The sequence below is a fragment of the Macaca fascicularis genome, chromosome 10, assembly GCF_037993035.2.
Source record: "Macaca fascicularis isolate 582-1 chromosome 10, T2T-MFA8v1.1".
Classification (NCBI taxonomy): domain Eukaryota; kingdom Metazoa; phylum Chordata; class Mammalia; order Primates; family Cercopithecidae; genus Macaca; species Macaca fascicularis.
The window spans coordinates 15,788,482-15,813,388 of NC_088384.1; the positions used below are offsets into that span (position 1 = coordinate 15,788,482).

At 37.8% G+C, this 24,907-nt stretch overlaps 1 protein-coding gene across 42 annotated transcripts in view; it reads left to right on the forward strand.

Annotated features, from left to right (window-relative positions):
* RBFOX2 (RNA binding fox-1 homolog 2) overlaps positions 1 to 24,907 on the forward strand; it is a 296,488-nt gene that overhangs the window by 165,140 nt on the left and 106,441 nt on the right. For 3 of the 42 annotated variants that reach the window (XM_074003868.1, XM_074003864.1, XM_074003865.1), the window contains exon 1: positions 18,061 to 18,593. The exons of the other annotated variants lie outside the window; for them this stretch is intronic. In XM_074003868.1, the coding sequence (XP_073859969.1) occupies positions 18,549 to 18,593 (45 nt within the window). In that variant the 5' untranslated portion in view covers positions 18,061 to 18,548. Of the gene's footprint in view, positions 1 to 18,060; positions 18,594 to 24,907 lie in introns of those variants that run through there. 42 annotated transcript variants of the gene reach the window in all.

The following is a 24,907-nucleotide window of genomic DNA, read 5'->3' on the forward strand; positions in this document are numbered from 1 at the left end:
TTTTTTTTTTTTTTGAGACTGAGTCTGGCTCTGTCGCCCAGGCTGGAGTGCAGTGGCCGGATCTCAGCTCACTGCAAGCTCCGCCTCCCGGGTTTACGCCATTCTCCTGCCTCAGCCTCCGGAGTAGCTGGGACCACAGGCGCCCGCCACCTCGCCCGGCTAGTTTTTTGTATTTTTTAGTAGAGACGGGGTTTCACCGTGTTAGCCAGGATGGTCTCGATCTCCTGACCTCATGATCCGCCCGTCTCGGCCTCCCAAAGTGCTGGGATTACAGGCTTGAGCCACCGCGCCCGGCTATTATGCACTTTAAAAAAAAATTTTTTTTTTAGAGACAGAGTCTTACTCTGTCACTCAGGCTGCAGTGCAGTGGCTCACGATCAGCCTCGAACTCCTGGACTCATGTGATCCTCCCACCTCAGTCTCCAGAGTAGCTGGTACTACAGGCACAAGCCACCATACCTGGCTAGTTTTTATTTATTTTATTTTATTTTATTTTATTTTATTTTTAAGTAGAGACAGGGTATCACTGTGTTATCCAGGCTGGTCTTGAACTCCTAGGCTGAAGCAATCCTCCCACCTTGGCCTCCCAGGTTGGCAGGATTACAGGCATCAGCCACTGCGCCTGCCTATTATATTGTTTTAAAAAGATTATTCTAAAAGTATCTGTGATAGATCCTTTCTCACTTTTGCTGTTTAAAATGGGAAGTAACAAGCACTATGGTATTAACCCACACTTTCTATGAAGGTTCTACATATTAGTATTGGTCCTTATTTGATTCAAGCCAGAATTTCTATCCTAATTTTTCTTTTTAAAGTTCCAATTGTTTATATAGGTAATATAACAACTGGTTTTTATATTTATTTATTTTTGAGACAGCGTCTCATTCCTGTCACCCAGATCCCATTGCTCAGGCTAGAGTGCAGTGGTGCCGTTGTGGTTCACTACAGCCTCAACTTTCTGGGCTCAGGTGATTCCTCTGCCTCAATCTCCGGAGTAGCTGGGACTATAGGCGCACACCGCTACACCCAGCTAATTTTTTGTATTTTTAGTAGAGATAGGGTTTCACCATGTAGCCCAGGCTGGTCTCAAACTCCTGGGCTCAAGGGATCCTCTCACCTCGGCCTCCCAAAGTGCTGAGATCACAGGTGTGAGCCACTGTGCCTGGCAAAACTGGTTTTTAAAAAGTGGTGTGATATGCTGTGTTGGATATTACGTTGGTAAAATAATCGTATCTAAAAGTGTTTATGTCTTTTGTTTGATAATATTTTGTTTTTGGCTAAGAGGATTCAAGGGAACTTCCTCTGGAGGTAAAAAAAGAAAAAAATTTAAAAAATTTTTTAAACTATAAAACTGATGGTCAAATGGAAGGTGGGAGCCCTTAATTTTTTCTTCATAAAATAGTTTCCAAATAATGCTAATTTAAAAAAGCCGTTCAAACTTACTTATAGAGGGCCCATCTCTTTAAGTTCTAGTAACCCTTACCAAAGCAACAATATTTAGTTAGTATATTTAAGAAACATGAATAACAAATTAAAAAGGCTGTTACAAGGCGGTTTCTGCATACTGATTTTGTCCTATGGTGTGAGCAGTTGTGTGTCTAGTAAACACAAAGAATACATTGTGAAGCCCATACAATGATTTGGTAACTCCAAAGGAAGAAATACATGATATAGTCATTACAAACATTAGGTGTCATCACTTTCTGGCATTCTGGGTGACATCAAAATGTAAAACTGCTGGCAGATGTACTCGTATTATTCTTGATTTCAGTGCCAAGTAGATTTTGTTTTCATTAAACTTTGTTTTGAGATAATTGTAGATTCATGCAAATGTTTAAAGTGTGGTATTTGATGGAGTTTTGACATAGGCAAACTACCTGTGACACAATCACAGGCAAGGTAATGAATATATCAGTTAACCCTAAAAGGTATTTTTCTTTATCATTTTGCCAGATTTGCTTTACTATTCTCTTTTTTCAGAACCATTTGAAAGTACATTTTAAGTGTGTGTGTGTGTGTGTGTGTGCATGTGTGTCTAAAATCCCCTCAGTCTTAGATAATTTCATATTTATTTTCTAAGAATAAAGGCGTTTTCTTACATAACCACAATGCAGTTATGAAATCAAGACATTGGACATAGATACTGTTACACATTCTGTAGGGCTCCAAGGGCTCTCAAATTCTGTGATATTTCTTGGACAGGGATGTTGAGACTCCTGGTTAGAGCCTGGCCACGGTAGAAGTGAAGGCTCTCCACTTGGCCTTTCCCGGCATGAGTGCGAGTGAAGTGGCGTTTGGCTACATTAAGGCAGCCTACATGTTTTCTGTCTTGCTAGGCTGCCCCTTTTCTTGTTCTTTAGCTGAGAGAAGCCATTCATTGGGGGCTTTTTTTTTTTTGTCAGTGCCTACTGGTGTTTCTAGGTCCTTTAGATGCAAGTCTGGGCTATATGAGGCAAAAAGAAAACCCAAGAAACTCACCACCCTGTCTAGTTTTCTTGCTTCTTTCAACCTTTGAGGAGTCATCTTATGTTTAATATATGAAATGTCTAGGGTTTTAAACTGTACTTAGTGGGAGGGATAGGGAAAAGTATGTGTACTCCATCTTCCTGGAAGCAGAAGTCTGTAGTATGTCTGTCAATGAGATGCATGTGTGTAGATTAATAATGCATAAATATAAATATTCCAAGATAAATAAATGTTTGAAATTAATAAATATGAGTTTGAAAATTAATTGATACGAATTTTCAAAAAATATGGCATATATATTTTTCCAAGTTGCCTTTCTGTGCTTATTAAAATTCTAAGAATCATAAGACTACAAAGGTATTTAGGAAATACATATTTAATTATGCAGTTCAAATAAACCTTCATGTTGTCTTTTCTGGTATACCCCCAAAAGTCTTTTGTTATTGTTTGCTTTTGATTGATGGCTGGTTTTAAAAACTTACCCCTAAACCAACCTTTTGAGAAATTTTACTTAAAGTATACTATTTTTCTAGTTATTAAAATATAATTATCAATCTGTAGCATATGTAGTTCCAGCTGGATCTCTGTCTCTTCTAATTTATCCCCAGTGCATATCCATCTCAGACACACTGGCTACAGTTTGATAGCCATTATTTGGCATGTTGTTGCTTATTGTGTTAACAGTTTTAATTTTTTTCCTTGATTGCTATTATTCATGGCATGGCTGCCCTTTTTTTTTTTTTTAGCAGCCATGCCGTGTGTTAAAGAACAACACAACAGTCCTTTATCTGAAACTGTTAAAGCCAGATATGTATTATCATTTGGAATCTTCTGGGTTTCAGAAAGAATATGCAATACATGCACCCTATATTAGGCTAACCACCAGTATTTGGGTAAGAGGCAACACTGTGTAATCATACTCATCTATTTGCAGCTAAATGTTTGTGAATATTCACACCATAATATCATTATATCCACATTGGTTTAGGTCACATTTGTCACTAAGTGAATCCGTCCCCCTTCTATCACCATCAAAAAAATAATAAAGATGGGGGATGGGAAAAGGATGGTAAAGAAAGAAACTTAGTTTTCCAGGCTTTTTGAATGCTGGGATTAAAGATACGGGTTTTTGGACCTTTGTAGGTAGGGCAATCACCAAGCCTAGTCAGAGTAAAAGCCCCTGTCTTTAGCCCTGAACTCCTCAGTGTTTAACTGATGAAATGGTGCTAGAGGCCTGGTTTTATCAACTGTGATTGTTTTCAATATAAAACAAAAGCAGCTATTGATTTAATCCTGTTATATGGTGTTGATCTTAAAAAAATCATTGGATTCATACTAGGATTTGGGGTTTAATCCTGTAAGGATCATACTAACTTTCATCTTATTTATCCTAAATCCTTCTTTAATCTTGTTAATCATGCCAGGCTTTTTTTTTCCAAGGGCCGGGATATCCATCCATCCATCCATCCATCCATCCATCCATCCATCCATCCATGTATATAGTATATATTCATACAGTTATTTTTCCAAAGTTATTTTTCTGTCCTTCTTTCTTTGAAAGAGAAGATCAGTTTTCTCAAAGAGAGCCAAAGAGCCATGCATACTTCTGCAGAGTAGCATTAGTATTGCAAGGATGACATCAGTTCTGTATTCTTAAACCTAAGATTAAAGTAGGTCTTGGCAGGGCCTCCAGAGAGGGAATCTAGTCTTAGCGTTGGATTTCCTGAGAAGGCATATGGCACTCTTCTGAAAGCGGGATGTTATTTGAGTTTAGAAGCTCTTAGTCAAAAAATATTAGATGAATTAATTGCAATTGAGATACTGCTTTCTTATAGTGGAACAAAAAGTCAGTTCTTAGCTTTTGACCTTTGCCCTGAACTTGTGCTGTGTGCATTAGGAAAAGAAAATACACATTTGGTCTTAAGTCACTGCTTCTTAAGTCACCTTGCAGAGTATAACTGATTCAGACCTTGTATTCTGTTTCTTTCATTTTTCAAAGGATAATTGTCAGTGACCATCCTCTCCAAGCAATCAAAGTAATAGATCCTAAGTATAAATTGTTATTTTTCTTATTTCTACTTTTGGGAGTGGGAAGTTTGAGAATTAGATCAAAAGTTTTATTGATTGATTGAGCAACCAGTAAACCTGTACCAAATGTTCACCCTTGGGGCCTCACATGATTATGTTGCCTCTAGTTATTGGGTGGTGGTTGTCATCGTAGTTTTTAACTAGTTTGCCAACATTATACCGTTTTGACCTGGACTGAGTAACTTATGTAAATCCTTAAATTGCTATATTATGATGGTTTCGTGTCATGGGGAAAAAACCCTGGTAGGCACTATGAACCCTTCTATGTTTATTTCACTTATGACTTAATTACTCAAAGATTCCTAGATATAAAAAGTGTAGCAAAATGTTGTATTATGAGTTAAAATAAAACTGGCTTTATTTTTTGATATTTTATATTCAGCTATATTTTTTCCAGGTGAAATGGGTAAAGAGTCTTTTATGCATATATGATTATGAATGTTTACTTTGCATATTAATTTAAAAGGAAATTAAAGGAATTTGTTTGCAAAAACAGATGTATCATTATTAATGAAAATCATGTAATGCTGACACTGTGATCTGAGAAGCAGAAGAAGTTTTTACCAGGATCTAATTGTATAAACGAGAAAAATTTAGAGTTAAAGAACTCACTTTAGGTGATGGAGTAATTGTATATATGCATGCTTTGCCAGAAGTGAGGAGGGGCAACTTTGATTTCTAATCCGCTTTGGGGGAAGTTCCGTATCAGAGCTGCACAGAAACATTCAGTGAAGCAGCTCCTTTATCATAAAGGGAATTTTAATTTAAAAATGTTCTTGCATCGTGAGCAGGGTAAACGACAGCCGGCTACACTGGGTATTTATCTCCTTCAAACCACATTACCAGTAATTGCTGCATTAAATCAAAGTCAGAAGAGATTACAGGTCTGAATGGATCAAGGGGCTAGTGCTAACCCAAGGATTCCCACAACTGCTGCATTGCTGCTCTCAGAGCCCTGTCTCTGTCCCCAGTAGGTATGAGAGTCAGGTGCAGCTGTCAGATTCCTGACAGTTCTGTAAGGCATGAGCATAGTGAACACAATCCAAGAAGAGGGACAGGTACATGCTCAAGACACCATGGCCGCCTTTTTGGGTTAGCTTTTTATTTTGAATGCAAGAGAATGGCTTCTTATTGTTTTTCGGTACTGTTAAAGAGAGAACATGTTGCCTGCTTTGTGCTTGAGATTTGCTTTGGCATAAAAATCTCTTCAGTTTTCTCTCCTCCTCTATTTATTGATATTCCCTTCTTGGTCAAGCATGGTCCTCTCACTTGATTTATGTTACAGAAATGTAACAGATTTACAAAAATAACATAAATATGTTACAAAATAACAAATATTTACAAAATAACATTTTGTAAAATATGTTACAAATATTTACAAAATAACATAAATATGCTACAAAAATAACAAAAATGCCCTGTGCTAGGTATGGTAGGTGCTCTCCCCTGCCCCTCAGCTGCCTTTTCTCCTCCTAACACAATTGCATAGTTCTTTATATGCGTTCTGCCTCCTGCTGAGGCCACTTATTCCTCAGATATAGATTTAGCTTCGTAATTCGGATAATTCTCAATCTGTTTTAAATGTCCTTCAATTATCAGAGATGATGATGACAACGACAGCAATGACGCTGATAACAGCAGCTATAATTTAATAATCACTATATGCCAGACCTGTTCATATATCAACTGATTTAGTCATCACAACTGCCCCATGAGATAGGTACTATTATTATCTTCTTTTTCCAGACGAAGAACTTGAGGCAGAGAGGTGTTAAATAACTTTTCTCAAATTACACAGCTAAGAAGTTATGGAACTGAGATTTGAACCAAGTAGCCTGGCTTAACAGAGCCCTGAGCTCTTACCCACATGTGGTGTTGCTTATGTACCCCAACTAGGCACTCTGCTAGGTGTTAGGGATACTTTAAGGAAGAAGGTGGACTATGTAGTACCTGCTTTCCTGAAATGGGAGAGATGGAAATGATGATATGTCTGGCAAAGTGAAGAGGATGTGTGTACGTGCTAAAGGGTTTATCTAGCAGGGGGCTAATCTGGACTGATCAGGAGTTTGCTACCAGTCTTCCTTTTCAGAGGACCTTTTCTGTAGTGTTTTAGGGAAGACTGACGCCTTTCCCCCATCTCCCTTTATCATTCCCCCTCCTCCAAAGAAAATAACTAACGCTTCAAAAAATCATTGCATTAAGTGGGACAATAATTCATTATTTTAATTTTTTAACAACTCGATGGAGGTATCATTGATATAAAATAAACTGCACCTATATAAAATTAATTTGTTAGGTTTTGGCATATGTATATACCCGTGAAATCACCACAACCAAGATAATTGAATCATCTCCATAAGTTTTCTCATGCTCCTTTGTAATCCTCCCAACATGCTCTCACCTCCCCAGCACATCTCCAAGCAACCACTTATCTGCTTTCTGTCACCATTGATTGGTTGGCAATTTCTAGTATTTTATAAAAATGGACTCATACAGTAAGTACTGTTTGGCTTGGCTTCTTTCACTCAGCATAATTATTTTGAAATTCATCCATGTTGCTGTATATACTGGTGGTTCGTTCATTTGTATTGCTAAGTAGTATTAATTGTGGATGTACCACAATTTGCTTATCACTGTCACTTATCTGTTGATGGATATTTGGATTGTTTCCAGTTTTAGGCTGTGACAAATAGATGTTCTATGAGTATTCATATTCATATTCTTTATATGTTCTTTTTTCTGTTGGGTGAATAGTCAGAATAGATAGATCATATGATAGGTGTGTGTTTGAATTTATAAGAACTTGATAAACTGTTTTCACATTGGTTATACCATTTTACATCCCACGAGCAGTATATGAGACTTTCGCTTCCTCCATAGCCTTGTCAAAGCTTGGTATTGTCAGTCTTTTAACTAGGTATGTAGTGATATCATACTGATAAGTTCTAATTTCCTAATGAATAATGATACTGAGCTTCTTTTCATGCGCTTGTTTACCATCTCTTATTTACCATCTTCTTTTAATCAAGTGTTCAAATTTTTTTTGCCCATTTTTTAGAAAACGTGGGTTGTCTTGTTTCTTATGGTTGAACTTTGAGAGTTCTTATATTCTCTGAATACAAGTCCTTTATAAGATATATACTTTGCAAATATTTTCTCTCAGTTGTGGCTTATCTTTTTATTCTCCTCACAGTGTCTTTTGATAAGCAGAAGTTTTAAATGAAGTTCAATTTATTGTTTTTTTTATGGGTTATGTTTTTAATGTTATAGCTTAGAAATCTTTGCCTAATCCAAGGTCACAGAAGTTTTTTGCTAGAAGTTTTATAGTTTTATCTTTCACATTTTTAGATATGTGGTCCATTTTGCGTTAAATTTTGTATTTGGAAAGAAGTACAAATCTCTTTTCTTTTCATTATGTGTGGATATCCAGTTGTTTCAGCACCATTTGTTGAAAAGACTATTCTTTCTCTACTGAATTCCTTTTGCACCTGTGGATCTATTTCTGGACTTTCTATTCTGTTTCACTGATCTATTTTTCTCTCTTGACACCAGTACCATACAGTCTTATAGGGATGTGAGTATTATGGGATCTAGCAGACTTCAGAAGAAATGATAAGTGTCACAAACCTCAGGTATAGCATTTGATTTCAGTACAGGCCTAGAGAAAAGATAGTCATAATCATTAAAAACCTTTTATTTGAATAGTGTAATGAAGTGGAGAGATATACTGTGTTGATAGTCTGAAAGACTCAATTCTCTTGGATGTTAATTCTCCCAAAAGTCATCTATAGATTCAGTATATATCCCAATCAGAATCCTAGCCAGATAGTTATAGAAATTGACAAGCTGATTCTAAAACTCATGTGGAAATGCCAAAGACCTAGAATAGCTAAAACAGCTTTGAAGAAGGAAAACAAAGTTGCAGGACTAACACAGCCTGATTTAAAGCCTGCAGAAAGACCGTGTGGTGTTGGTGTCAGTATTGAGGTTTACGTCTTCATGTTATGCAATGAAATGTGTCAGTTAGGTTTTGCTGTGTAACAAACTTTCCCAAAACTTAATAGTTTAACAAAGTGTTAAACATTTATTTGCTCACAATTCTGTGGGTCAGGAGTTTGGGTGATTGTTTTAGTCTTGGCCGCATTGGCTGAGCCTTGATGGTCTAGGATAACCTCACTCTCATGTCTGGCAGTTGGCAGGTTAGTTGATCTGGGGGCTCAGCTGGAGCAGTTCATCTGTGTTCCACTTGCTCTCTCATCCTTCACACTTCTGCACACACTAGTGTTGGGGTTCCGGAGAGCAGCAAGAGAGGGCAAGCCTTAGTGAACAGGCACCTGTCAAGCCTCTGCTTGTGTGATATTTGGTAATATCCCCAGGACCAATGTAAGTCACAAGGCTAAGACCAAATTCAAGGGGTGGAAGAAACAAATTCCACTTCTTGATGGAGGAGCTGTGAAATATTATGACCAATTTTTTGTAGTTCACCAGAAAGATATTATGAGTTAGTTGAGATAAAAGTCTTTATGGAGAGAAAAAAGTTTTGTTATATAAGATAATGTATGTGAAATTATTTTTAGGCATGTTTCCCTAATAGTATTAGAATATTTAAAATTATTTCCTGCTCTAAAAGTTTTACATCTTGCCCCTTAACCTTTATATATTGTCTTTGTGAATTTAAAGTGAGTAACTCATGGCTGGGTGCAGTGGCTCATGCCTGTAATCCCAGCAGTTTGGGAGGCTGAGGTGGGTAGATCACTTGAGGTCAGGAGTTTTGAGACCAGCCCGGCCAACATGGTGAAAACCCTGCCTCTAATTAAAAAAAAAAAAAAAAAGTAAATAACTGTTGTCCTATCCATTTACTGATTTGTGGAAGACACTTTTAACAAAACTGCTAATTCCTTGCCTCACAGTTTGTGTGCCATATCTCTCATTCCAAAATAGAAATGCATTTCAGCCATTCTATGGTTTACTCTGTTATTACCCATACTTCCTTTCTGTACCATTGCGAGAAATCTGAAGATAAATGGACAGGTTCTATCCTTAGAGAATTCATCTAATCGATAAAATAAGTATGTCTAAAAACAATTAGAAAGTGCCATGTAAGTTCAGAGGAAAGAGAAATCACTTCTAGTTGGAAGTAATCAGGAAGAGCATTGTGGAGCAGATGGCATTTAAGGTAGCATTTTAAGATTTGGGCATTTTGAAATGGGTAAAAAAATATGATCAAAGGCACAGAGGCCAAAACAAAACAAAATAAAATAAAAATTATCCTTGATAGAGGCAACTGTGGGTAGTTGAATGTATCAATAATTGGTTTTGTACTTTATTGTCACTTGGAAATCAAGTAGCCCAATAGAAAGTATGTTAAAATTTACATGCAGGCATTATATCTATTTTTCATTCTGACTCTGAGTTTGTGAGATTTGCTACCATTCTTTTTACTCCTATTACTAAAACAGTGCTCTGAAAACTCTTTAACTCTTGTTTACTAAATTCAGTCATTTATTTCTCAATTGTCATTTTCTTTAACCTTTCTAGATTTCTACTTGGCATTGTTATATATTCTCCTCTGGTATCAATTTATGAAATACCTTCCCTAGTATAAAGGATGTGAGATCGAAGAAAAGAAACAGATGTCCTCTGTATTCCTGGCTTTTGTGAATAGTACACGATTATGCTTAATCTTTTTATCCTCTGTTTCTATTTCTGCCTTCTTGAAGCAAGTATTCTTCAAGGTTCTATTTTCAGCCTTTGCCTTCTATCTGTCTGTGTCTCCCCTCCACCTCTCATTTTTCTTTTTTCTCTACTTTTCTTTTTTTGGAGTACATGTTTGACGTTTAATAAATGTTGTGGACTACATCAGTGTGGGAGAGGAATCTCAACCCCATTATGGCCATGCGTTTTTCTCCTTTTCTCTTTGATCTTCTTGTCTAACCCTGACCTCTCCTCTAGCTGTACCTTCAACTCTGAGTACCTGTTAGACTTTCTCTACCATTACTTCAAACCAGTTTATGCTTCAAATTTGTCTGTATTAGCAGTGTTATTCTTATTTGGCTAGTCAGCTAGAATTAGAACCTTTCTCTTATACCCTGCATGTGGACAGTCTTCAATTACTGTGGATGTTGTCTTCGTCATCTCTTATATATCTATACCTTCTTTATTCCTACTGCGAATATGAATTTTTTGCATCAGTAACCTGTTGTCATGGTGGCCGCTAATTGGTCTCCGCACCTTTAGGTAGTTCCCTTTTTTGTTCTTACCTGCAGCCACCAGAGCCATTTTCATAAAACGTTATTTATGTAGCACTCTTTTCCTCTTGCGCAATCTTTAAAGATCAGATCTGAAATACATAGCAGGATGTCCTAGTCCCTCCATAATGAACCTACCTACTTTTCTTGTTATTTGCCACCGCCCACCCATAGTCAGGTAAACTGGTCACACGATCCCTTAGTCAGTCAGTCTTGCATATTTCTTTCTCTTTTCTTTCTTTTGGAGACAGAGTCTTGCTGTGTCACCCATGCTGGAGTGCAGTGGCGCAATCTCGGCTCACTGCAACCTCCGTCCCCCGGGTTCAAGCAATTCTCCTGCCTCAACCTCCTGAGTAGCTGGGATTACAGGCGCACATGGACACGCCTGGCTAATGTTTTGTATTTTCGTAGAGACGGGGTTTCACCGTGTTGCCCAGGCTAGTCTTGAACTCCTGAGCTCAGACAATCCACCCACCTCAGCCTCTCAACATGCTAGGATTACAGATGTGAGCCACCACACCCGGCCCAGTCTTGCATATTTCTAATGACATATTTTGCCTGCATATATGTCTTCCTCCTCCACCCCCTGGTCCCATCCTCATCCTTCCAGCTCAAACCCTAGCTCTTTTGCTCTTTTTTTTTTTTTTTTTTTTTCCCCCTCCTGGCCTCTAGAACTGACCTATCTTTTTTTGAAGTTCTGTCTTACCCTGGTGCACAGGGTAATATGGAATCTTTGGAACCTTCTAAGAATACTGCTACTAAAACCAAATTTATACCTCAAGCAGAAATCTCAGCAATCTTTGCTAAAACATTCTACCCTGAGGCATAGCTAATATCCTTAAAATTTGGCAGGATTGTGGCATAGGCAGAAGGGAAAGTAAAAGAGAGAAGAAAACAGGAATGAGAGAATAAGAGAAGAGGACAAGAATCTTAAATATTTTCTGGTTAATTTGATTGACTGAACGTAAGCAGTGTGGTAAGTCTTGAGATCCCAAGGGTTGTATGTCGATGTACAGATACCACTACAGCATCACCAACCATGTGTGTGTCCTCTGGCATGAGCTTGATCTGCCTTATCCTTAGCAAAACTTAAACTTCATAAATCTCACGATAATTTCTAAATATCTCACTCTTAAATATGAGGTCTATTTCTAGGTCTAGATTTTGAATAACTAGGTCTGTTTCTATGTCTAGGTCTATTTCTTCCTGATATCGTTACATTTCTGTTCAACAGACGTTCTAAGTGTGCTAAGTGTTGAAACTTTTTTTTTCCTCTGAGACAGAGTCTCACTATGTCGCCTAGGCTGGAGTTCAGTGGCATAATCTCAGCTCACTGCAACCTCCACCTCCTAGGCTTAAACAGTCTTCCCACCTCAGCCTCCCGAGTACCTGGGACAACAGGCATGTGCCACCAGGCCTGGGTAGAGATGGAGCTTTACCATGTTGCCCAGGCTGGTCTTGAACTCTTTGACTCAGGCAGTCTGCCTGCCTGAGCCTCCCAGTGGGCTGGGATTACAGGCGTGACCCACTGTGCTCGACCCAAGTGTTAAAATTTATGTTGAAAAATGAACTGGGGCTGGGCATGGTGGCTCACACCCATAATCCCAGCACTTTGGGAGGCTGAGGCAGGTGGATCGCCTGAACTCAGGAGTTGAAGACCAGCCTGGGCAACATGGCAAAGCTCCATCTCTACAAAAAAGTTGAAAAAATTAGCCAGGTGCCATGGCATGCACCTGTAGTCCTAGCTACTTGGGAGGCTTAGTCCCAGCTACTTGGGAGGCTGAGGTGGGAGGATCCTTGAACCTGGAAGACAGAGGGTGCAGTGAGCTGAGATCATGCCACAGCACTCCAACTTGGGTGACAGAGTTGAGACCCCGTCTCAAAAAAAAAAAAAAAAAAAAGTGCATTGATATTGCATGTCTCTGCTAAAGAGATGTATGGAAATATACATGAAGGACTGTTTTCTGAATTCATGTGTGTTATTGATCAGGACACATGAACTTTAATACTATAAAGGCATCCATAATACTGCAGAGTGTAAGCTTGAAAGTGGAATAGATTGGCATCATCAGCCAATAACTCTTGAGTTTATTGTGGAAAATCAGTCCTTTTGTTTCTATAATTTTTGAGTAAATATAATATTTAAAATTTTGAGGAAATAGTCTGTTCTGATGAGTGAACTCATTTAGTAATTTCTGAGTTGAAAATATTTTCATTTTTTGTTTCTATTTTTAAAGTCATTTTGATAAATGGGAAAAATACTGAAAGAATGATGTTGAGCTATTGATCCATGCATGGAATTTCTTTCTGTTAATAACTGAGGCTACATTATTCTGAAGAAAGACCATATTAAGAAAAGAGAAAGAAACCCTTCAAGTTTATAATTTGATTTTTTGTAGTGTGTTTTGTCTTATAGGTAAAAGATTATTTTTTTCTTCCATCAGTATTATTTCAAATTTTGGTTTGACTAAGTTACTAGTCTTCAAATTACAACAATTAAAAAAAATTTACAGAAAGAAATGGGTAAAAGACAAGATAAAGTATAAGAGTTATAATTCAAATATTAAATTATTTTGACATTTTTCCGAAGAGCTGATTATTTAAGCTAGACCTGGGCATGATTTCAGCAGAACCTAGGTGAGATATCTTAATCATATATCTAAAGATTAAGATTCTTTATTGTCTATATCCTCTAGTCTTTTTTTCCCCAGGAGACAGGGTCTTGCTGTGTCACACAGGCTAGAGTGCAGTGGCATGCTCAGAACTCACTGTACCCTCGACCTCCTGGGTTTATGTGATTCTTCCACCTCAGCCTCCCAAGTAGGTGGGAGTATAGGCACGTTCTGTGTGCCACCATACCAAGCTAAATATTTTTTTTTGAGGGGGGAATAGACAGGGTCTTACTATGTTGACCAGGCTGGTCTCAAACTCCAGGCCTTAAGTGATCCTTCTGACTCAGCTCCCCAGAGTGCTGGGATTGTAGGCATGAGCCACTGCTTCCAGCCTATATCCCCTAGTCTTAAATGAGAGTTTACAGTTATGACATTATGTTAGGTAAAGCAAATGTGGTCGCATTATTACTATTATTATTATTATTATTATTATTATTATTATTTGAGACAGAGTTTTGCTCTTGTTGCCCAGGCTGGAGTACAGTGGCGCAATCTCGGCTCACTGCAACCTCCGCCTCTCAGATTCATGCAATTCTCCCACCTCAGCCTCCCAGGTAGCTGGGATTACAGTCATGCACCACCATGCCTGGCTAAGTTTTTGTATTTTTAACAGAGAAGGGGTTTCACCACATTGGTCAGTCTGGTCTTGAACTCCTGACCTCAGGTGATCCACCTGCCTCGGCCTTCCGAAGTGCTGAGATTACAGGCGTGAGCCACTGTGCTTGGCCTAGTCATATAAATTAGAGACCAAAAGAATATTAATAATTTTTAAAGTACTTGTATTAAAAGTAAAATCTGTTTTGGTTCCTTTAAACTTTTAACAAATTATAGGAGCAGTTAATGCTAATTTAAATGTATATGAACGATTGGAAATTTATCTCTAAATTAGTAAGTGAAAACCGGCCACCTCCCCATTCCACCCTCTGGAGGTACTAGTTTTGTCTTAATGCCTACACACAACACACATACACAAACACACATGTGTGTATATATATGTATATGTATGGCATATAATGGTGTGTGTATATATAATGTGTATACATATGGCATATATTGGTGTGTATGTCAACCAATACATTACATATATGTGTATACATATACATACATGTCTAACTTACATGTGACTTAAAGCTTAACTAATTACACACGTAAATGTTTTAGTTTTTTCATTTTATTTGGAGCACCACTTTTCAAAGTCTAATTACAGACATAATTTGTTGATGTATACATAGATACATGCATGCATATCCCTATATAATTTCGTTTACAAATATGGAACTATAACAGATTATTAAACAACATAATTTTGTTTTCTTTCTTTTTTTTTTTTTTTTTTTTGAGACAGAGGCTTACTTTGTTGCCCAGGCTGGAGTGCAGTGGTATGATCTCAGCTCACTGCAACCTCAGCCTCCCAGGTTTAGGTGATTCTGCCACCTGAGCCTCCTGAGTAGCTGAGATTACAGGGGGCCACCACCACGCCCGGCTAATTTTTGTATTTTTAGTAGAGATGGAGTTTCGCCATGTTGACCAGGCTGGTCTCGAACTGCTGACCTTAGGTGATCGGCTCGCCATGGCCTTCCAAAGTGCTGGGATTACAGGCGTGAGCCACTGTGCCCAGCAATTTTTTTCCTTGAATAGTGCCTCAGTCATATCTTTTCACCTTGTATGTATAGTCTGGAAGAATTTAAATCTCTCTCTGGAAATTGACTAGGCCTTCAATAACATTTGGGGATCACTTTCATGCTTAAATTATGTCAGTTGTTTTGGCTTTGAATTACATCTTAAACACAAGAGCATCTGGAAATTTCATCTATAATTAAGTCACCAAATATTGAACTGGGTTAACTCTTGATGTTTAAGTTAGTCAGCCATAGTTCATTATTACAGCCTTTTATGATGTATAAGACATATCATTTTCCAGTCTTCATATCAAGAAGAATCTTAGGAGATTTAATAGTGATTTAAGATACTAATTTATAAGTGTATGTGTGGCCCATCCTGCTATACTGCTGTATATGAAATGACAAGTGTACAGGGAAGGAGAAAGATTAATAATTATTTCATTTGATTAGAAGAGGAAATTTAGCATAAGATTTTATTGCAGAAACATTCTCTTTCTTTTCTTTTTTTTCTTTTTCTTTCCTTACTTTCCTTTCCTTTTCTTTTCTTTTCTTTTCTTTCTTTTTTGAAAGGTACCACTATGTTGCCCAGGCTAGACTTGAACTCCTGGCCCAAGTGATCCTCCCTAGTAGCTGGGACTACAGGCATATGCTGCTGCACCCAGTTTTTTGTTATTTCTTAGTTACCATTGTAATACCTATACAGGAGACCGTTAGAATATATCGTCCTCTCATATCTATGGGAGATTGGTTCCAGGATACACCCTCTCATGCCCCTGCAGATACAAAAATTTGCAGATGCTCAGGTTTCTTATATAAAATGGTGTCATATTTGCCTATAACCTATGTTCATCCTCTTGTAGACTTTAAATTATCTCTAAATTGTAATTTCTAAAATAATGTAAATGCTATGTAAATAATTATTATAACTATTGTCTTTAAACTTTGTATTACATTTTTGTTATTGTACAGCATTGGTTTTTTTAATTGCTTTTCACAAATATTTTGTTTGCAGTTGGTTGAATTCACAGATGTGTAACCCAAGGATAAGAAGGGCTGACTGTATATTACAATCCCTTAAGGTGTGGCAAAGCACATCTGAAACGTTACAAGGCTTTGATAATCTCTGTTAAGAATTGTCAAAGTAGGGTTTCATAGTTCTGATGGTGAGAGAGACTGTAAAACTTTATTAAGAGCAACACACACACACACACACACACACACACACACACACACACATATATATATATTTTTGAGATGAAGTCTTGCTCTGTTGCCCAGGCTGGAGTTCAATGGTATGATCTTGGCTGCAGTGGTGAGCCTCTGCCTCCTGGGTTCAAGCAGTTCTCCTGCCTCAGCCTCCCAAGTAGCTGGGATTACAGGGTGCATGCCACCAGGCCCAGCTAATTTTTGTATTTTTAATAGAGACAGGGTTTTGCCATGTTAGCCAGGCTGGTCTCGAACTCCTGACCTCAAGTGATCCACCTGCCTCAGCCAGCCTCCCAAATTGTTGGGATTACAGGTGTGAGCCATCCTGCCCAGCCAAGAGTAACTTTTTAAAAAACGTTTTTCTGTGTATGAGAAGTTGCTTACAATATTTAGTTTTGTGCTGTACCATTATTTTGCTTTTTGGCTTGGCCTATGTCCTTATCTATTTCTCCCATAAACTGTAAATTCATTGGCAGCAGAACTGTGTTCATTTCTCCAGGGCTTAGTACAATATTTTGTATGCAATAGATGTGCAATGAATGTTTTATTAATTGTACTGAATAGATTTATTCTTATTCTTCATGTGTAATGCACATAGAATCAATACCAGCAAATTGAAGATAATCGAGTATAGTGGTCCTCCTAATCTGTTAGAACTGAGTTCAGGTAAATGTTTAACCAAGAATACCATCAAAATGTGCTAAAGCCATTTTGACTCTTAAAAATCTGTTTCTTCTGAACAATCCTAAAATAAATTACATTGACCATAAAAGGAGAAGAATTACACTGATGGGGCGGGGGGTGTGGATGGCATGGTAATACTTAAATTCTCACAGATGCCCTCACAGTTGCGTTTAATCCTCATGGTTTAATCATCCAGAAGCATGTTGCAATATTACTGGCTCACCAAGATTAGGGGCATCGTAGCCCCTGAAACTTATTTAGAATTATTTACCATTTTGAACTTTTGAATGCTTGTCCCAAATAGAAGATTTCATGGGATCAATAGTTGTAACTGGTTTGTCTTTTAGTAAACATTTATTTTCACTGTCTGCTCACTCTATGTCCTTTTTCTAAGAATTACTTAGCAGTTATCTGATTTTAGGTGGGCCATTTAGGCTCTGAAGGCCAACTCTTTAACCTATTGTGCTTTGTCAGACAAACCTAACACCTGTCTATGTTTGTTACTGCTTTTAATATCTGTTAGAGAAATATGTGTGCACATGTGTGTTTGTATATAATGGTAGGGTGGGTATAGCAGCTCCCTAAAAGGAGAAAAGCAACTGGCTTTTCTGAAAAGACCTTTCCACCCCCACCTTTTTGCAGACAGCCGGAGTTAATCCTTCCAAGTTTGACTGGAACAGCTGAGCAAGTGCACCCTGCATATCTGGAGGCCTCCAGTGGACTCATGTTGCCTCAGAGTTGGGGCCACTTTCTTCTTTTCTAGTGCTGATCCTGCCAGCTGTCCTAGCCTCTGTTAAAGCACAGCGAGGGAGGTGTTAAATGATACAAAAACATACAGTGTCGTGAAAGGGATCCCTTTACTGCATGTATCAGTGTGACTTTTTTCTCCCATTCCTTTCCGTAGCAGAAAGGTTTTATACTGTTAATCCTAACACCTGTCTCTGCTGGAGACAGTGAGAAGGGTGTGTGTGTGTGTGTGTGTGTGTGTATGAGAGAGAGAGAATGCGCATGCGTGCACACGGGTACATGCCCCCCTGCCCAAGAAAGAATAGAGTAGTAATACCAGTCCCATCTGCCTTTCCGTGTCCTGGATTGGGAGTATTCTCTGACGCACTTAAAGCCCGGAACATATATATTATTTTGGCTCTTGGATACCTTAGACTTCCTACCGTGTTTGTGTGCCAGTGTGAGGAACCTGTGTTCCCTTCCCTGGCTGTCATTCTCTGCCTCTTGAGTTTCTGGTTGAGTTGTCAATTTAAAAACCGACAGTAACAGCAAATCTCCAGTGTAGTTTTCAGTCTGTAACTAGTAACTCAAAGCTTTCTGCTTTTTTCTGAACATCTCTTCTGTGTATTGTCACATTCTATTGGGGTGGAGGCCTGGTCTCAACCAAGCTCCGACTTCATCAGCTGAGCCAGCATACCTATCTGCGTAGACTGGAGGTCAGCGAAGGATTTTTTTGGTGCTACCTAGTTCCTTTGGACAGGACAGCCAGCTCAAACAAGGCAAAAACTTAGACGCCTTTTGTACTGTCCTTATCTGAAGATTTTTTCCCATTTGCTATGTATGGTGTATATTGTATGGATTATCAATATCCTGTTGTCCAGGTAAGCTAAGGGTTATAATTTCTAGATACTGTTTGATTGATGTGAAGTTTTACGGTGGAGTGAAATGCCTACAGGCTTTCTGTCTTTTGACCGGGTACCATTGAGGGCCTAGCTTTCCCAATGCTTTTTGCTAATTTACTGTAATAAGAGGATTGAATTTATAGTATTGGTGGCCAGACAAAGGTGGTTGGCATTCACCCCTAGAAGTTTTGAAACTTTGGAGAGATTCTGTGTGTGTGTGTGTGTGTGTGTGTGTGTGTGTGTGTGTGTGTGTGTGTGTGTTTTGAACCGGGTGGGCTGAACAATATAAATGTAACATAAGAAAATCAGCATATTATAATAAACTTTAGGCTTTGTTTTGAGCAGATAAGAGGCACAGACGGCAGTTTCCAAATGTTGTTGTATTTTCCAGAGAGGTAATATATAAAGTAGAGGGCATCTTTCCCCACGAAGACTATTTTTAGTCTAACGTTTTAGACTGTTTTGTGATGGGATTAGTGACATCTTATTTGTTAACTTGTTGCAGTCTAGAATCGGAAAATGTTAGGTCATTACCAAGCGTATTTCTGAATATCTTACAGTAAGAAAAATTGAAGTTAGGAGTCCTGGATTCTGGTTCCAGCAATAGTGTTAAACACCACCATGTTCGTGCTCAAATAACTTCAATTTTTCTTGACTTTAGTTTTGTTGTATTTAAAATGAAGGAGTTGGGCCGGATGACCTCTCAGCTATCATGATTTTTTGAAATATTGTAATCGAAACCTAGAATAAGAAAAGAAAAACAGTTAATACAATTAATTCTGAATTAAAGATACTACTTGGTCTGTCAGTTTGTTTTAGTTTATTTGTGTTTTCATGTTCCTTTAATTGTTTTTTTCTTTCAAATGGCCATTTATCTAATAATTAGCACCTAAGTTGCAGGTTGGACGGGAATGCATAGAGTTAAAAGAAATAATGGACTAACTAGTACATCTTATTAGGTATTTTGGGCTTAAAGGCCCAAGCTATTTTGGATTGGGCCTGTTGAATAAGCTCTCTGGAGTAAACTCACAGCTTTCATTCAAGTCGAAAGCTATCAGTAGTGCAATCATATGGTAGTGGCTGTGATTATGCTTCTCTTTAACTATATTCTAATACATTGATCTATATTATATGTTTTATATTAATGATATAACTTTCTGTTATTTTGGATTATTCAAATTAAGAGTATTTTATACTTACCATAATGAGGTTTTGATATATGTGTGCATTTCGCTTATCTATGAACTATATCTCTACTGACATAAACAATAGCTTGGTCTTTGTAACAGCTTAAGGCTGGAAGTGTTATGAGACTAGATTAGAAATCTTTTTACAAGTAAATATTAATGTGCTTTCAATGAGAAACGTCTGTGAACAGTAAATCTCTGACCCACAACTAGCAAAGTCTGGGAATTACAGTAACTCTAACATAAGTCCAATTCTTTCAGGAAAAAGTTGAAAAAGTAAAAATGTTTCCCAAGTGAATTGAAGTATTGGAGATATATGAAAAAATAATTACAGTATGTAATTGAATTTATTGAGGAAGGAAATTGACCATCTACCCCTCCCAGTTTTGGGGTGGATTAAAGAGTTCCTGTTTAGAAATTGATGAAAGTCTTTTGCAGCAAAATTCTAATCAGTATTCATAAAAGATGAATTTTCCACCCCCAATTTTTTTTTGGTTATTAATATTTAGTACTGATAAATGTAGTGCACAGTATTTGAAACTACACTTTCCTGGCTTTACTCCATTTAGTAGGTTTATTCTATCTGAAATTAGGTCCTTTAGAAATGGAGGTAATGGGATGTTAAAATGTAAGGGTTTACTCTCCATTCCACCACATAGGAAAGCTAATGGGATTAAAAAAACAATTTTAAATTGAAGGATCCAAAGCTATTTTACAATCTTATTTATTACTTTTTTAAAGTAAAGTTTTTTTTCAGTGCATTTATAAATGAGTAGTAGATGGTTGGTTACTACCCAAACTCTTAACTACGGTTATAAAATGTTCCTTTTAGCTTCTGTTATATATTCTTATGCTTAGTTAAATTCAAGCTTTACATTGCATAATGCTTGCAGTTTCATACTAATGCGTTATGCAGTTGGACGTTATGGAGGACATGATTGAACAGTATTTCTTTTAATGAAAGGTTTTACATCTATTTTTAATTAAGTTATTTCTAGAATTGCTAGTTTTGAGTTAATGAAACAAAGTGAGTTCTCTTCAACAGAAGGTTCGAAAGTATTTTAGGTACTTGACCTTTCATTGCTCTTATTGTTAAAATCATGCCTATTTTAAGAGTGTGCCATTGAAAATGATTATGGTATTAGTTATAATTTTTGTAGAACCTAGTCTGGCCAAATTAGTTTAAAATCAGGCAGAGCAAGGAGATACGGGCTTGCTTGTGATTTAAGGGACGATGAATGTAGTCTCCCTGCGCAGACAAATCTATTTAAGAAGCTGTTCCTGAAATTATTCTTACAGACACTCTTTCGGATTAAACATTTACTGCCTGTGATCAGATGGTTAAAATGTAACTTGGTGCAAGTTAAGGGTATTGTCTTTTATCACAGGTTTTCCTTAGGCTGTTTTCCTTAACCTGTCATCCAAGTGGCGAACGGGGCAGTTGGAGGAAGAGGAAACAGGGTCTTAAATTATTGGAGGTATAGCTGAATTTCCTGATTTGAGGGTTTAGGGTAGCGAAGGACAGCTTAAGGATATTAGGCATCTAGAAGAATGAGACAGAAATTTACCTATCTAAAGGACACTTTTTCTTTTGAAATGGAGTTTCTTTCTTGTCACCCAGGCTGGAGTGCAGTGGCGTTTTCTCGTCTCACTGCAACCTCTGCCTCCCGGGTTCAAACAATTCTCCTGCCTCAGCCTCCCGAGTAGCTGGGATTACAGGTGGGCATCATCACACCCAGCTAAATTTTTTTTTTTTTTTTTTTTTGGATTTTTAGTAGAGACAGGGTTTCACCATGTTGGTCAGGCTGGTCTTGAACTCCCACCCTCAGGTGATCCACCTCCTCGGCCTCCCAAAGTGCTGGGATTACAGGCGTGAGCCGCTATGCCCAGCCTAAAGGACACTTTTGATATTGAGGTATGCTCAGGTCTGCAAAATCCTATAGAGTATATTAGGCTCTCCATTTCTTCATGGAAAGTTGACCTTGGTGTTTAACAGTACACACACACACACACATTATATAAATTTATTTATATAATTTATATTTATATAGTTTATGTAATTATATTAACTTATATAGTTTATACTTACATAGTTATGTAATTGTATTAGCTTACATAATTTATACTTATATAGTTTATGTAATTAACATATGCAAGTTTATACTTATATAGTTTATGTAATTATATTAACATATACAAGTATAGTTTATACTTACATAGTTTATGTAATTTTATTAACATATGCAAGTTTATATAATTTATATAAATTGAATTTATTTTCTCATTCTGAATTAGTTTATTGTGTACCAGCTGTTTTTTGAGTACCTACTGTGTGCCAGATACTATGCCAGGCACAGGGACATTAGTGGTGAACAAGACAACAGAGTTTCCTGTAACTAAGTAATAGAGGCATGGCATATTCATGGCATGTTGTTGGATAAACAGCACTCTTCAGTTTTCACAGATTAATCATGAATTAACTTCTTGACAACCCAGTTATTGATAAATTTGTTTACGTCCCATCCGTTTTCGTATTTAAGAACCTTTTCCTTAATCTCTCACAGGGATGTGTACAGTGTACACATACTTTCAGTTGTTTGTATGACTCTAGTTATCTGGGGTTTGGGATTTCTTAACGATATGAATAAGTTACGCAAATACATATAGTAATTTGTGAATTAAATTTTTTGATTTGCCTGGCCTCACGGATGTCTTAGTTTATGTTATTTGTGGTTTTGTGCTAAAGGTTTGACTTTGGGGGACAGGAAATAAATGAGAATTGTTTTTTATAAGCCTGTAAGATGTAAAGCAGTTGATTTCAAATTTCATGCTCACTTTTTTTTTTGGAATGGTGAATGGGTTCTATATAACTGAACTCTGCCTAGAGAAATAAAGTTAGGGAAATAATAGAGTTAGCTGTAATTCGACTTCATTTATGTTAAGGGGAATGTTGGGGCAAAGGATATTAAAGTGGTATTGTATTAGAGGTGCTTCTAGAAAGGTATTTAATATCTGTTAGGTGTAAATTGTTATTTACACTTAGTTAGGGTTATTGTTTGGGGGCGTGCTGTGAAGAGCCTTTATACCAACAAGTTTTTATTATTGCAGGAAATGCTCTCCCTTTAATGTTGCCTTTCACTTGGGTGTCAGAGGCAGCCTGGGAAAGTTGGAGCAAGCCCTGCCTTCTAGACAGGGACTCTTAGATCTGCTTTTATAGCAGTACTGGTATGTGGGTGGAAGGTAGGGAAGTTGAGTCACTTCTATATGACAAGAACAACTAAAGTTTTTTTTTTTTAATGAGTGGGTATTATTTTGTCTAGAATCTGAACTAACCTAATAAAATTGAAAATAAAGCCTTTCTCCCACTCTTTTTGTGCATCTTCCTTTCAGCTTCAGATTTCTGAAAGATACTGAAGATAAAACTGAAGTAAGGCCAGGCGTGGTGGCTCACACCTGTAATCCCAGCACTTTGGGAGGCCAAGACGGGTAGATCACCTGAGGTCAGGACTTCAAGACCAGCCTGGCCAACATGGTGAAACATCATTTCTATTAAAAATGCAAAAAAACAAAAAACAAAAAACTGCTGGGCATGGTGGTGTGTGCCTGTAATCCCAGCTACTTGGGAGGCTGAGACAGGAGAATCACTTGAACCTGGGAGGTGGAGGTTGCAGTGAACTGAGATTGTGCCACGGCACTCCAGCCTGGGCAACAGAGCGAGACTCTGTCTCAAAACAAAAAAGTGAAGTAAATGTATAAATTTGAAGATATTTCCAAGTACGCTCTTGGAAGAAAGAATGCTTTTATAATATTTTGGTAACTACATAGGTGCTCTTCATTTTGATATATCCATGTGTGAATAAATAAATGGCTAGAGTAATAGAAATCAAGGCATTACTATTTTATTTCAACAAACATTCATTTAGTGTGTATTCAGATACTGGGTTAAGAACTGGGGATGTAGTAGAAAACATGATTTCTACCCTCAGACTGCTCATATTCTAGTCATAGTTATGCAGAACAGTAACTCCAACAGTTATGTACCATGGATTAAGTGCTAAGGTAGAGTATGCTCACAGATAAGGGGTACCTAAACCAGATGTGGGAACAGGTAGGGTCAGGAAAGGCTTTCTGGAGTAGGGGATTTCTGAAGTAAGCCTTGAAGGATGAATTACCCATATAGTTGGCCATATTCAAGGGAAGAACAGAAACATGGTGTTCAGAAGAGATGTATGGGCTGAAAAATAGAAATGTGGGAGCCGTCAGGGTAAATTCTTGGTAACTGAAGTGACAGAATGAGTTGGAACACCTGGAGCAAGTGTGGTCAGCACTGTTAACTTCTTGGAGGTTCAGACCCTTTTGAGAATCTGATAAATACTACAGATCCTCTCTGCATGGAAATGCAAAGAAGAAAAATTTCCACTGGGCTGCCCATGTTAGGAACCATGCACTTTGGGTTAAGAACCTCTGGTGTGCAGTAAAAAGAGATCTGAGGATGACACCTTGCAAGTAATAATAACAGTTGAGAGGATGGTAGAGGAAGAAGAGTAAGATGGAGAAGCGGGTGAACAGGGAAAGAGGAAAGTCAAGAAAGTATCATTTTAAGTTAAGAGTGAGAGTTTCCCAAAGGGAATACCAAATACCACAGACGAATCAAAGAAGACATAAAATGTCCATTGAATTTGGCCATCATCTGGAGGTCTTCGGTGACTTTAATCAGGTAAATTTCAATTGAGTAATATGGAGGAAAGGAAGCTGGGGTTCTGGAGATTGGATGAAACACTGAGGAAACAATCAGAGTTGAGACTATAAGGAGAAGTGCCTCTTTCCTTCATTTGTTTATTTAATAACTATTTCTTGAGTACTTACCAGGTTCCAGACACTGTGCTGGAAGCTGGGGATTGGTCTATGTAGGCCTCCTTCATTAGCTGACATCTCATTGTGCCCACCCTGTTCCAAAGCTTCCCAGCCCCTGCCTGTCTCTCTCCTCCCAAACACACATACAGGCAATGTCCTAAAATGATTTTCTCCTTGGTACATTACCGGACACATTCAGCCACCAGGGGACTCCAGTTTTGCTGGGTCAGACCCAGGCTGCTCAATTGCTCT